A 12939-nucleotide genomic window follows, 5' to 3' on the forward strand; every position below is an offset into this window, starting at 1 on the left:
ACACACACTCAGCAGGACTTATCCACCCTTTCCTCCCTAGCCCTCCTTTTATCCTCCTTTCTTATCTCAAGGCACCCACTCTCGGTGCTCAGGACCTCCTGGACACAAGGCATGCTGCTAGTGGCATGGTCACTCCTACGGAAGTTTCTAGAGGACATCAAATCACAGTGCAATGTTGTTTTAAAAATTCATCAAGCTTTTTCAACGTCATTATTTTAATGTTTTTTAAACATATTTCATAGCATCTCACACCTATGGATAACCAGAAATCTATGCTTCACTGGAGGTACAAAGCTCAGAGTGGTGAAACTTCACTAATAATCTCTCTATACAGGGATTTTGAGCAACTATATCCCTGAAAAGCATAATTACAAGGCAGGATTACAACAGCTTGGACTGAGGACTCCTTGGAACAACTTTGCCAACAGAGAGCAAGCGTTAACTGTTCCCTCCTAGCTATGCTAGATCCAGGTATTACTCCTCTTGGGCACAAGTGCATTTCTGCCACTATGAGTATTGCCAGCTGAAATCAGTATTGTGCCTTTGTGCCAGAAGATCAAATACAATTGCAGATTAAATGCATCTGGTTTACTGCGTATCTAGAAGGGGACCTTCATCAAGAGTATGTCAGTTTTTAAAACTATAAAAGCACAAACTGCTCATCAATTCTCTTACTAAAATTCTATTTTGCTGGAGCGCTTAAAATGCATTTAGAAATTCTACATCATTGCACAAATGGGACTCATCAAAACTCATCCTCTCCTTCCACTGTCAGCTTAAATAAAACTCCACAAACTCACTAAGTCAGGTAACAAGTGAAGCTACGATGTTAGCTGCTGTACTGAAAGTAAAGCAATAAAAGTAAGCATTTTTTTTCCCCACTCAGCTCATGCAATGTATTAAAGAAAATATTTTGTTTCTGAAGCCACCCTCTAGGTCTCGCTTCCTTGGAGCTCTTTTCCTGATGCAAGCACCCTTAAATCACATTAGTGACTTGTATACAGTATTATACTCATCTTTTCTACCAGTCCTTGCTCAATAAACAAGCTCGTCCCTTCTTGAAGATCGCTTTTGAAGTAGATCTGAATACATTTCAGCAGCAGCGAGACATTCTGGAATTCATTCTTGTCCAGCTCCTGCAGAAACACAGAGCACTGTGCTTCATTAGTCTGATACCCACAGAGCTGGGCGTTAGGATGGTGAAGATTATTGACGGTACTCACCTTTCTCAGCGCTTTGTCTAGCTGGGTGAAGAGAGATTCACTGTACTTCTGGGGAGGCTCTATTTCTTTCTCTTGAAGCAGTTCGCTTATTTTCTGAAATCCCTTCCCCTTAAAAGCATCAGTGAGAAGCGATTCGAGCTGCGGAGGGAAGGGAAGTAAATGACTAGCGAGTCAGATAAGCAGGCATTTAAACTGTTGCAACACTGATTACAAGAAAATACTTGTACTGCTACTTGTAAAGTTGTAGGCTTTTTTGTTTATTTGGTTTTACTTCATTTGTTTCTCTGCTTTTCTTTTACTGTTATATCTGAAGGGGAAACTTGAGCCAGGACCTTTGTAACTGAGTAACCTTAAAGGATACCAAGTAAGGAAATTAGCAACTCCTTTTGTGCACTCAGTTTGTAATTCTTACCATGTCCCACAACTATTGCAATCATTTCTTTCCACTTACTAAGGAAAAGGTTAAGGGGTCTGCTGCACTTCCCACATTACATTAAATTACTAAAAATTCTAGGTCATCCCATATCCATTTAAGAATACACCTTTAAATATATATATATATAACTATTTGTAAGATAAAGCAAAGGACGCATTGAAAAGATATTTACATAGTCTTCTGCTCTGGCTGCCATGTTGCCTTTCACCTCTTCACTTTTTTCTTCCTTTAAAAAGAAAAGGGACAGAAAAATACAGAAAAAAAAAAAAAAGCTTTTTCTGCCCAAAAGCTGAATGCCATTTACTCACCCCCATCTTTCCCAAAGGGCTCTTTTTCCTTCCTTTCCTTTCCAAGGAAAGCTTCAAAATCACCCCACGCTTCCAAACCGGAGGTTCACCGCAGCCGCGAGCAGAAGCCGCAGCGGAGTCCACGGGTGTCTCCCGGGGGGGGGGGGGGGGGGGGGGGGCGGTGCGGGGGGCATCACACTGCGTGTCACCCCACGGATGTCTACCGGGGGGGTGGGAGGCGGGAGGGGACATCACGCTGCGTGTCCCCCCACGGGTGTCCTCTGGGGGAAGGGGGAATCACGCTGCGTGCTCCCCCCACTTACCTGGGCCATGGCGCGGGAGCGGCGGGGGGCGGCCGGGGAGCGGGGGAGAAGGCCCCGGGGCTGCTTCGCCCCCTCCCCACGACCCCCGCACGACCTCGGTCAGCCGCCGCTGGGTACCCCCGCGCTTGGGGGGGGGGGGGAAGACACCGGCCAGCGCTCCCCCCAGCTCCGAGCCGCTCTCCTTCCCTCAGCAAACCTCAGGCTCTGGGGCGGGGGGAAGCCGGGTTTCGCAGCCGCACTAAAAAGCCGCAGCTGCGCGGCTGGGAAGGGCCGGGTGCGAAGGAGGACCCCCAGGCTCTTCGCCCTCGAGGGGATGGGTGTCTCCTGCCCCAGGCTGGGTTTTATTTCGCAAAGCTGGGGGTAGAGAGCGGGCTGACCTTTCGCGGGGGGTGTAAATTTCTGGAGGGGACCAAAAGTGACCGGAGCAACGGCGAAAAGCCCCCCAGAGCAGGTAGCATCGCTTAAAGGATTACGGGAGCGCTGGACACTGAACGATTGAGTCTCTATGATGTTATGCACGCTTTATTACTTTTTTTTTCTGAGAGCTAAAAGCAAACTTGTTTTTCCCCATCTGAAAGCCCCAACGGCTATTTCATCCCGAAAGAAGATAACAAAAGTTTTACCTGTGGTATTCTAGCAAGTTGAGATGCGCTGATCGGTAAGGTGGCCCTGCCTCCGGTTTGGGGCGTTAAACCTTGGGCCGCAGAGCACAGCGCGAAGGGACAAACACGCTTAAAACCGCTTAATTCGTTTACTTCGAAATCTTAAGAGCCGGTGTGCGCGGGCGTTTATGGAAGAGCGGGTGAGTCGTGCAGCCCCCCTTCGACTCCCTCCAGGAGCTTTCCGAGCCCCCTACGGAACCAAAGGTGAGGGGCAGCCCGCCGGCACGGAGTCGAGCCCGGAGCTGGGCAGCCCACCGGGGCTGAGCCCCGCTACCGCCGGATCGGGCTCCCAGACCCCGCTCAGATATGCGGAGGTCGCAGCCCGTTACACGGATGGGGGCAAGCCCGGGGGGTGCCGCTCGAATCCCCCCCCTCCGTTCCAGGTAACAGCAGGGGGGCGGCGGAGGAGCAGAGCCAGCCCGCCCAGGTGCGGGAGCCGCTCCCCCCTCCTCCCCGACCGCATAAAAAAGCGGGAGCAGCCGCCCGCTACCGCTCCCCCGGCATGAAGCTCACCTGGGACATCAACGACCCCAAGCTGCCGCAGGTACCGGACGGGGAGCGGGGGGGGCTGCGGGAAACCCCGGCCCGCTGTAACGCGGGGCCAGGTGGCTGGGGTGCCGGCGGGGGTGGGGGGAAACTTCCCTTCGAGCAAAGCTTCGATTTATGGCTGGTTTACTTCTCCTGTGCCTTTTTGAGTATAACTGTATGGATCTTGATGGGCTGCAGTAGTCCTTAAAAATAACTTGTAATAAATAAATGGATTTGATGCACAGCTTTGGCCAGCTGTGCATGGACTCCTAAAACAACCTTCAGCTCCTCTGTTTGGCCAGTTTCCTTCTCCCTCATTCCCCGTTTAAGGAAATGCTGAAAAGAAGCTTGGATTGACAGTTTTCTGATAATATAATCAGACCCATCCAAATATTTTGTCGGTTTGTTGATGTGACATTTTATTGCCACCAACCGCTCTGCTTTTTTTCTAATTGTGAGCTCCAAATGCATTGTTAGTTCACAACTTTTTTCACATTAGACGTTATTTAATTCTATAGAGACCATGCAATTACAGAATGGCTTAACACTGTAAATGCTGGTAGTTCACCTGTGTTCACTGGGATTGCTCACATGTGGTGTATATGTGTGTCGAATGAGCATTGCAGGAACTCTTTACTTGCACTGTAAATATTTGGAGGTTAAAATCTTAGTCGTTCCTTCATTGTTCTGGTAATTATATTTCAGTAAAGAGCTCTAGAAAGCCATCGAAATCCCAAATTGAAATGTTCTTTCTCTGAACCACTACACACGTATTGGAAGTTTATTTCCAACTGCAAATTTTTTTATTCCTGATTTTTGACAGAAGCCTTATTCAACTCATATTAGATGTACTTTAAGAAACTATTCTTTAGCTAAAATTTCTATTTTCCAGCCTGCAGGTGCACGGCACAACAAGAACTTTATAGCATATGTGAGCCAGGGTGGCTTCTGTTCTCTCTGGGCACATCGGCAGCAGACCTGTTCTGGCACCAAGGCCGGTATCTTACAGCCAGGCAACCTCACTGCAAAGAGGCACCTGTGACAACAGACAGTGTTGTTATGGCTCATAATGCAAAAGAGGAAAGGATTCTGACTTCCTTTTGAGACATGGAAGGTCAGACTGCTGTTCCCCTTTAACAGCGCATTTCTGAATAAGCTATTCTTTCAATAATGTTTGTTTTTTCTCCTGTTTGGATGGCAGTAGAAAAAGCCCTTTTTTCCCCCACTATATATTCTGCAATGGGGCAAAATCACTCGGTTGCAATATCCTGCTAGTACTCTCTTCCTTGCTGCCTTGCTCTCCTACCCTACTTGCCCTGCCCGCAGGAGCCCAAGCACTTCGACACCTTCCAGGAATGGCCCGACGGCTATGTGCGGTTCATCTACTCCAGCAAGGAGAAGAACGCGCAGAGGCACCTCAGCGGCTGGGCCATGCGCAACACCAACAACCACAACTGCCAGATCCTGAAGAAGTCCTGCCTGGGGGTGGTGGTGTGCGCCCGGAGCTGCGCTCTGCCCGGCGGGGCCCGGCTGCAGCTTCGCCCCGCCATATGCGACAAGGCTCGGCAGAAGCAGCAAAGTAAGAGCCGCCTAGCGTACCCAAGGGACCTTCCTTCTTTCAGCTGGGCTTGATTTCTAAACTGGGATTGCCCATTGCCAAGAGTGTGATTGAATATATTTAGTTCTAAATTTCACCAACATCTGTCTGTCTGTAAATGCTACACGGGAAGAGGATCTACAATCCTGTTCCTCGTTAGCATTTATATCCAGTACACAGCACTAGCCCATACCATTCATAGCTTGGTCGTCTGTGCTGCACTTCCTTGAATACCATATTTTAATCTGAATTTCAGTGAAGTCTGCTCTTGACCTCTGTTTACTCTCAGATGACACCCGCGCCTATAACCAGTGTCTTCACTAGCTTCTTTATCTCTGTTCACAGAGAAATCCTGCCCAAACTGTCACGCAGCCCTTGAGCTGATTCCTTGCCGAGGACACAGTGGCTATCCAGTCACTAACTTCTGGAGGCTTGATGGCAAAGCAATATTTTTCCAGGTAAAAAGCACGCATACACATGCACACATAAAAATTGTATCTATCTATAATTATATCTATACATAATTATATCTATACATATAGAGGGAGGTATTTCTTTCCCCCTCCCCTTTTCATCTTCTTTTTCTTTATGTAACACTGAGCATGGTGAGCACCGTGGAGTTCTGGTTCATGAGTGGATTCCTCTGTAGTGCAAACATGGCTAGAACAAATAGAACAATAACACTTGGCTGTCCTTTTAAAAACAGTACTTTAGGATTAACTATATTCAATTTTAACTACAACATCATTATATATGTCTAAAATTCTCCTACTTACAGTACACAAATATGAATAATAAGGTTGTCCTGCACACTGGCACTTCTGACAGTGGAATCTCACCAAGGACCTAACATTAATTTTCTATTAAATCAATGACGAAAGGACAGCCTCACTTAAATTGCACAAGTTTGAATGTGACAATTCCACTTCATGTGAAAATAACCTTTCAATTTTAAAATAATTTAAAAACTTGCCAGAGAAAAAGGAAATTTCGGAAGCTAAGATTTGAAATTTCATATTGATTCGTTCTTCTTTAGCAACATTAGGACAAAAATTTCACAAAAGTTTTCTGTTCTATGAGATTACATTCTCTGCTGGAGGACTTTTTTTTTTTTTTTTTTTTTTTTTTTCCCCTCTCCTGACCCAAAACTGCAGTGAATTCTTTTCTCCAGTCAGTAAATGGAAGCAAACTGGCCATGTTCCCTAATTCTTACATGGGTTTTGGTGGGTATTTTTTTTATTCAGATAGTCTGTTATAGATGTGCAAAACCTGAAGATTTTTGCCATCAAAATAGCTGATAAATCCTCACTGAGAAGTTTCTTATTATTTGAGAAAGGACAGCATTTTAAAAGCAATTTTAAGTTTCCTACATTGTATTAGGGACTGTATAGAGGTTCATTTAGGGAAACGTAATGGGTAAGGACACGTAGAATATATTGTTTTATCATATGTCAATATAGTTTTGGATACCTAAATCTGTGCATCCACAGATGTTTCAGTGCATCTTTGGATGGCTTTCCAAGGTATATTTTTCCAGTCCTACTGAAAAAGGTGTTTATATAATTTTTAGAGTAGAGAGTATTTGTCATCTGATGATGTGAAACTTCTTTAAAGCCTATCTGTGTTGTTTTAGCAGTGGCTGTCATAAAGCAGAACTGAGATCCTGCACTGCAGAAAACCAACCAAACTAAATTTATAATCCTTTTTGGTTTTTTTCCCTTGGTTCTGATCATCTACTCCTGAATGTTACAGACATAGGTAACACCTTTGCTCCTTCACCATCCAGCCCTGCAGCTCTGCAGTCCTCACTGACTTCTCCCTCACTTTCTATCTACCTGAAAATCATTATTTATTTTAATTTTTTTAAAATTTAATTCCTCCTTTTTGTTTAGTTTCTCCTCCTTGGTCTCTTGTGCCTAATCACAGACCATGCTGTGGCTACCTCATTCTACTTATTGCATTTTTCTTTTCTTTTACTCCCTTCCAGTTCATATCTAATTCTTTCTTAATCCTAATTTAGGCTAAAGGAGTCCATGACCACCCCAGGCCAGAGAGTAAATTGGAGGCAGAAGCAAGACGAAGTGCAATTAAGAAGCAAATGTCCTCTTCTCACTATTCTCAGAAAAAGAGAACTCTGAACTCAGAGGTAAGTCATTAGTTAATTAAAAAGTTATCGTAAGCGAAGATGTACTGGGGATCCCAGGGCAAAGCAAAGCTTTACATCACGTTACCTCTGTTCATTTGGGGCTGAAATGAATGATGGAACAAGTATCGAGACGTATACAGGTGTGTGGGCAGTACCCATTCCCAGATCTCAAATATCTGCTTGTCCTTTGCAGGCAGGAAAGTACCACGACAGTGGCAGTTATGTTAATAACCTACAGAATCTGCCCTGCATGGATGGTCCAGAAAGAGTTGGTATCATTGCAGACACCAATTTTTCGATTCCAGATCAGTCTTACCCTTCAATGCAAAACACTGACCTCTACAAAGCATCTTATGATTTGGCCAGCTTCCAAGAGGACCAGCTGTCGCCATACCCAAAGTGCCCCAATCCAAGGATCTACATACCCAGGCCATGCAGCTATGAGTTTGGAGTTCCCACCTTTATAAGCACCAGCCCTTACCCAACGTTTTACAAAGATCTGACAAGTCCTGCCGTCGATGCCGACCCCCTCAGTTTGAATGGATCTCATTACAACGCTGTGACCGTCCATGATAAGAACTTCGATAACCCTGGCAGACATTACGGACTGAAACCAGCCTGGGGGAAAGCTGGCAGCGGAGACTGGAGCGACTATGGACAGATGCAAACAAGCGTTAACCACCCTTACTGTGGTGGGGACTACCCCTGCAGGTATGGTCCCAGCCCCTCTCCCATAGCCCCGCCTCTGCAAACTGTCATCACAACCACCACCAAGGTGTCCTACCAGGCCTACAAGCCGTCTGCGCTGAAATACAGTGACAACCTCTGCGATATGAAAAATCTCCAGAGCTATACCCACGTGGCAGAAAATGTCTCGGGCACTATCTATTCAGGGATGAAGATTCAGGAAGACTTTGGGATGATAAAGTCAGCATTGCTCTACCAGCATGACCCAGTCCCCACAAAGTCCGAACCAGCCGAGAGCATGGAGACCTACCGGTATGGGCCACCGCTGGGGAACAGCTATGCTGAGCAAGAAGGACAGACCTTAAGGTTTGAGAGTGCTGAATACTGACTAAATGTTGCCCAAAAGGCAAATATATGCAGATGGGAAAATACATTCTCATGCTGAGCGTGGGCACGCTAAGCCCAGTGGTCTGGGATTTGAGGAGAGGTGAGGAAGCACTACATGACAACAGCTTATCCCCCACAAGCGCATTTCTGGAGCTGTGCTGAGTGAAGCATGTTTCGCAGAAAATTTCAAACCAGCTCCTCCTAATCTCTAAAATGAGGAGCTGAGCCCCAAGCATGCCTGGGCGAAAGCAGTGCGGAGACATGGCACCTCTGGAAGTCAACAGCCTCTTCTGCTGGAAGATGCAATCCACTTAGCCACAACCCCTGCCAGATGCCTCCAGCTTTGAGTGAAAATGCTCCACCTGTAAAAGAGAAAATGCTTACCAGGTAATGGGGAAAAAAAAGATGAAGGGAGGTGGCTATAGATTATAGTCAACTGAAAGAAATGAAAGCAAGACAAGTTGCTGAATAATTCATCTGAACAGTCCTTTCACCAGCTATGCTCCATTTGATGAACGGAAGGACAAGATACTTTTCTCTGAAATGAGAAATAAAATCCTACACCCTAACTTCATGGTGCTTTTTGACCCTTTGCATCAGGAGTACAGACTGTCCAGCCTTTCCGTGCAAAAGGGAAAGGCCAGGCATAGCTCCACCACCTCCGGGAACCGACCCTCTGCAACACTTGACCTGGAGGCAAGACGGCTCAGATGACACACACCACCCCTAGCACAGCCAGCATCGTGCGGGTGTCAGGGTTGCATATCTGGTCCTGAAAACCACTTGCAGTGAAACTGCTTTTTGCCTAAAGGGGTCTGGCAAGCTGGTCAGACCAATACTGCGCAGTTATTACTGCAGGAACTCACTTTACTCACGAATACAACTCCATCCTGTCCAAAAATGCCACGTCCTGGCTGCTAGCAGTACAGGGCAGCACTGAATCCGCCTTCTTCCCTGGTTGCCTTTCTGCAATGCATCTCCATGAGATGTTTCTCCTTTCTCCAAGGGACTTCTCCCAGTTGTTTTTCTCTCTGCGACCATAACTCCCTGTGATGGCACTCTTCTGCTGGAAATGAACCAACCAACAAACTGAGAGGTCAGAAAACAATGTTTCCAGACACCCTGAGCTAACACATGAGGACTTGCAACCCCAATTTCTTAGTTAATTGAACTAATTCTCCAGTAGGCCAGGATGAAAAAGAAATGGAGGAGAACTAGTGGTTTAAAACTTGGGTATTTTGAAAGCTGGCTAGTACTGGGGAATGGAACCTGTACCCAAACCGTGTGCGCCGAGCAAGGGAGCTAGGTAGACACAGGGGACTGGTCAGGGTTACAAAATTTCTTCTTGTTATCATTATCAAGTATCTTTAACTTTTTGGATACTCAAGTATTTCTGAAAAAAAATCTGGTTTATGTATATTTTTGCTGTGTTTTGGGTAACAGCATGCTAATCTACCCTTCAATAAACATGAAATCACAGCTGGAAAGCAAAGCACCATGTAAACTAGTGCAGGCAGCTGGCTAGCTGGTTTTAACACACAGACCTTGTAATGCTGTCATCAAACTGGTAAGCAAATCTTACTTTCAAAGCACGGTGTACAAATACCTGAGTTTTAAAAATCATTATTTCTAGTGTAGCTTATTTTATTTTTGTATTTTTATGACAACAACGCATGCTGACACATGAAACTGAGACCCACAGGAATTTAGCTAATAGCATCCTGTTTCAGCAGTGGATTGTTCAGCATTTTAAAAATCAAAGCTGTGTGAAGCTGTAATTTATAAAAAGACTAAATGGGTTGACCTGCAGCATGCTTACCTTGTCTTTTAGGGTATTTGCTGTACACCTCACTTGGTTTTTGTTAAACTTTTATGGCAGTTCCTCTACCAGGTGTTTTTAAGTACTGAGCAGAATTGGTTCAGGTGAGCAACATCAGTTTGATAATTAGTCCATACACTAAACTAAACAAAAAACGAAAAAAACCCAAAGTTACCACCCAGAAAGACTGAGGTAAAGTTTTAGAGTTTAGAAATATATAACACTAGGCCTTTTACGCAGAACTTTGTGCATCAGTTAAAATGCAGCTAATTGTGTTAAGATGCTACTTTGTGCATGTGGACTTGCTTCTGATAAACATGACAGCTGGTTAAGTGTAGTAAAAAGCTACAGTAGCAATTACCTCCTGGCATCATCTGTAGCACTAGAACAAATAAAACCACTCCAAAGGTTATTGCTGTCTTCACTTTGCTCCCTTTCATCTACAAGTGTCTGGGACAAGATAGCTGTACATTACCTTCTTCAGATAAAAGATCGGATGGATAAAGTCTAGTGTTGTACATAGTTTTCCCTCCAAAGTATATAAATGTAAAGGCAATGTGAGCTTCTGTGGAAAAAAAAAAAAAAAAAGATGAAATTGAAAACCTCCTGGTTGGCTCGTATAGCTGCAGAATCGACTTTAAAAGCATGTTTCTCAAGCAAAGCAGCATCCCGAAGAAAGATGTGCTCCCTTCAGTCCCTGAGTAAGCTGCTTCTCTCACATTAATCACCCCCTTCAAGTGTGGTTTCTGGTCCCACCTCGAGCACATGAGCGGAGCCCCTCGCCAGCCCGCATCCCACACTGCGGCAGGCGCCTTCATCTGACAAATTCCAGTTGTTATGGCAAAGTCACAGAGGGAGGGGGGGAAAAATGTGCTTGCAAACCTTGGCCACCTGTGGCTCTGGCTTCATATTCAAGGGCCCTACTGAGGTAAAGTACCATCTGTTCCCATTTGTACCAAAACAGCAGCCTCTTAATGGCGAAGTTTAAAAGCCCAAGTGTTGAATGGATGCATCCCCGAGATGAGCGGCCGTGTGCAATGTCTTTCAACCATGCACCCACCGAATACAGCTGTATATCACACATCTGATGGGTGCAACTCCATGCGGGCATCATTTTGTGTTCCCATCTCTTCCTGCTGGGAGGACAGAGCCTGGCACGCTGCCCTGCTCCACGGCCACATGTGTCTACCCAGTTCTGCCAAAGACCTCCGGCGAAGGTCTGAGCAACTTGCTCAGCCCTTGCTCCACTTCCGAAAGCAGGTTATCTACAGGCTTTTCAAATACACTAAATGCTACAAACAAGGCAGGCAGAAACTTGGCTGGTTTGGGCTTGCTGGGCTTGAGGCAGTTGATCTCCTTGTTTGGGGTACAGACTATCATCTCTGAAGACAGAGGCAAGCTTTCCTCCAATCTCTGTGGGTGGAAACTAGAGATACTCTATGGACACTGATGATGCAACAGAACAGAACATGGTTTCGGAGACTGGTTGGGTTGTTTTGTCCTGGGGGTTTTCTGGGATTTTTTTCCTGGATTTCTAGGGGGTTTCTTTGTGTCTTTTGGGGAGAAGCTACCTAATACCACTGAGCTGCTCCCATTCACAGAAGTGATCGTGCTTCCTGAGATACTCCGTATAGCAGGATGTACAATGTATTTCTAGAGATGCAGGAGGTCTTCCAAAGAGCTGGGTTACACATTTCGGAAAGCCCATGTCATTCTCACCCTTACCAGTAGCAGTCACATGCAGATAAAAAGGGAAGAACGAGGACCTTTAACGTTGGAGCAGTCCCTCCCAACACGCAGAGTGAAAAGTTAGTTCAGGCCTGTTAAAACCCCTCTGCCTCAGAAGCAATGAGACCAGCGTACGGCGGTGTCCCATGTCTAGATAACTGCCTTCGGTGTTCTGACTGCATAAAGTAAATATCTAAAGTAAGTATCTCACAAGCAAAGGGAGGGAGAACCAGTAGTTGCTCGCACAGCACTACAGCAGGGATTGTGCAAAATGGAGAGTGCATTTCAACATGACACCTCCATGGGCTCACAAGAGTCCGCAGGCAACACAAGGATCAGTGGGGTGGTACAGGTGCAAGTACGTATCACACAGAAACATCGCTCGTTTGGCTCAAATTCATTCAAACAAACAGAAACCAAATGCAGTTTAGGCAACACCTATCAGCTTCAACTTCTATTAGCTGTCGCTTGTTGTGATGGTGTTCGGGAGAAGCCAGTTTCTGGTACTTGGGCTGGCATTTGAGCAAAGCATCGACACCTTTAAGGACCACAATCATAGAGGATTCTTTCAACACAAAATTAGCAGTGGGCCCACTCACGGTGTTGTGTAAAATGAGCAGGTCGGCAGGTGCATGAGGATGTTCTCGAAGGTCCTTTCGCAAGGCTCACAAACATCGCTGCAGCTCCTGGGCCGCTTTGTTCCAGACCATTGCCTCTCCTGGGGTTTCCTGGTTCACAGCAAGAGCACAGCACAGCACCCTCCCCACGTCTTCATGACAAAGCGAAGTGTTAAGTGACCGGGTTGCAGTGCTGGTCCTGCAACCCCGCGCCACATTGCGCTTTGGCTGAAACACTGGCAAGTTCTGTCTACAGCCTTTCCGTCTTCCCGCATGAGAAACGTCAGGGACCATTACAGAAAGCACCAACGATTGACGGACATGAGGTCCCAGTAACGGAATTTAGACTCAAGCGCTGCACCCGCGCAAAAATAATACTGAAATTATTGAAATATCAGACCCCTTGCTTGTGCCAGATCTCTCATAACTGACCATAATTAGACTAGAAATGCCCCAGAAGCGACCAAGATCACTGTTGCAGGACCTTCCCAGATAGAAG

General features: G+C 45.9%; 1 protein-coding gene across 1 annotated transcript; it reads left to right on the forward strand.

The window, feature by feature from the left end:
• The first annotated feature begins 3433 nt into the window (after positions 1 to 3433).
• On the forward strand, positions 3434 to 8277 carry GCM2 (glial cells missing transcription factor 2). Its single transcript, XM_075415305.1, has 5 exons — positions 3434 to 3475; positions 4786 to 5038; positions 5402 to 5514; positions 7077 to 7202; positions 7396 to 8277. The coding sequence occupies exons 1-5, from the start codon at positions 3434 to 3436 to the stop codon at positions 8275 to 8277; spliced, it is 1416 nt and encodes a 471-aa protein (XP_075271420.1).
• Positions 8278 to 12939: the final 4662 nt, after the last annotated feature.

The sequence above is a fragment of the Opisthocomus hoazin genome, chromosome 3, assembly GCF_030867145.1.
Source record: "Opisthocomus hoazin isolate bOpiHoa1 chromosome 3, bOpiHoa1.hap1, whole genome shotgun sequence".
NCBI classification, from domain to species: Eukaryota; Metazoa; Chordata; class Aves; order Opisthocomiformes; family Opisthocomidae; genus Opisthocomus; species Opisthocomus hoazin.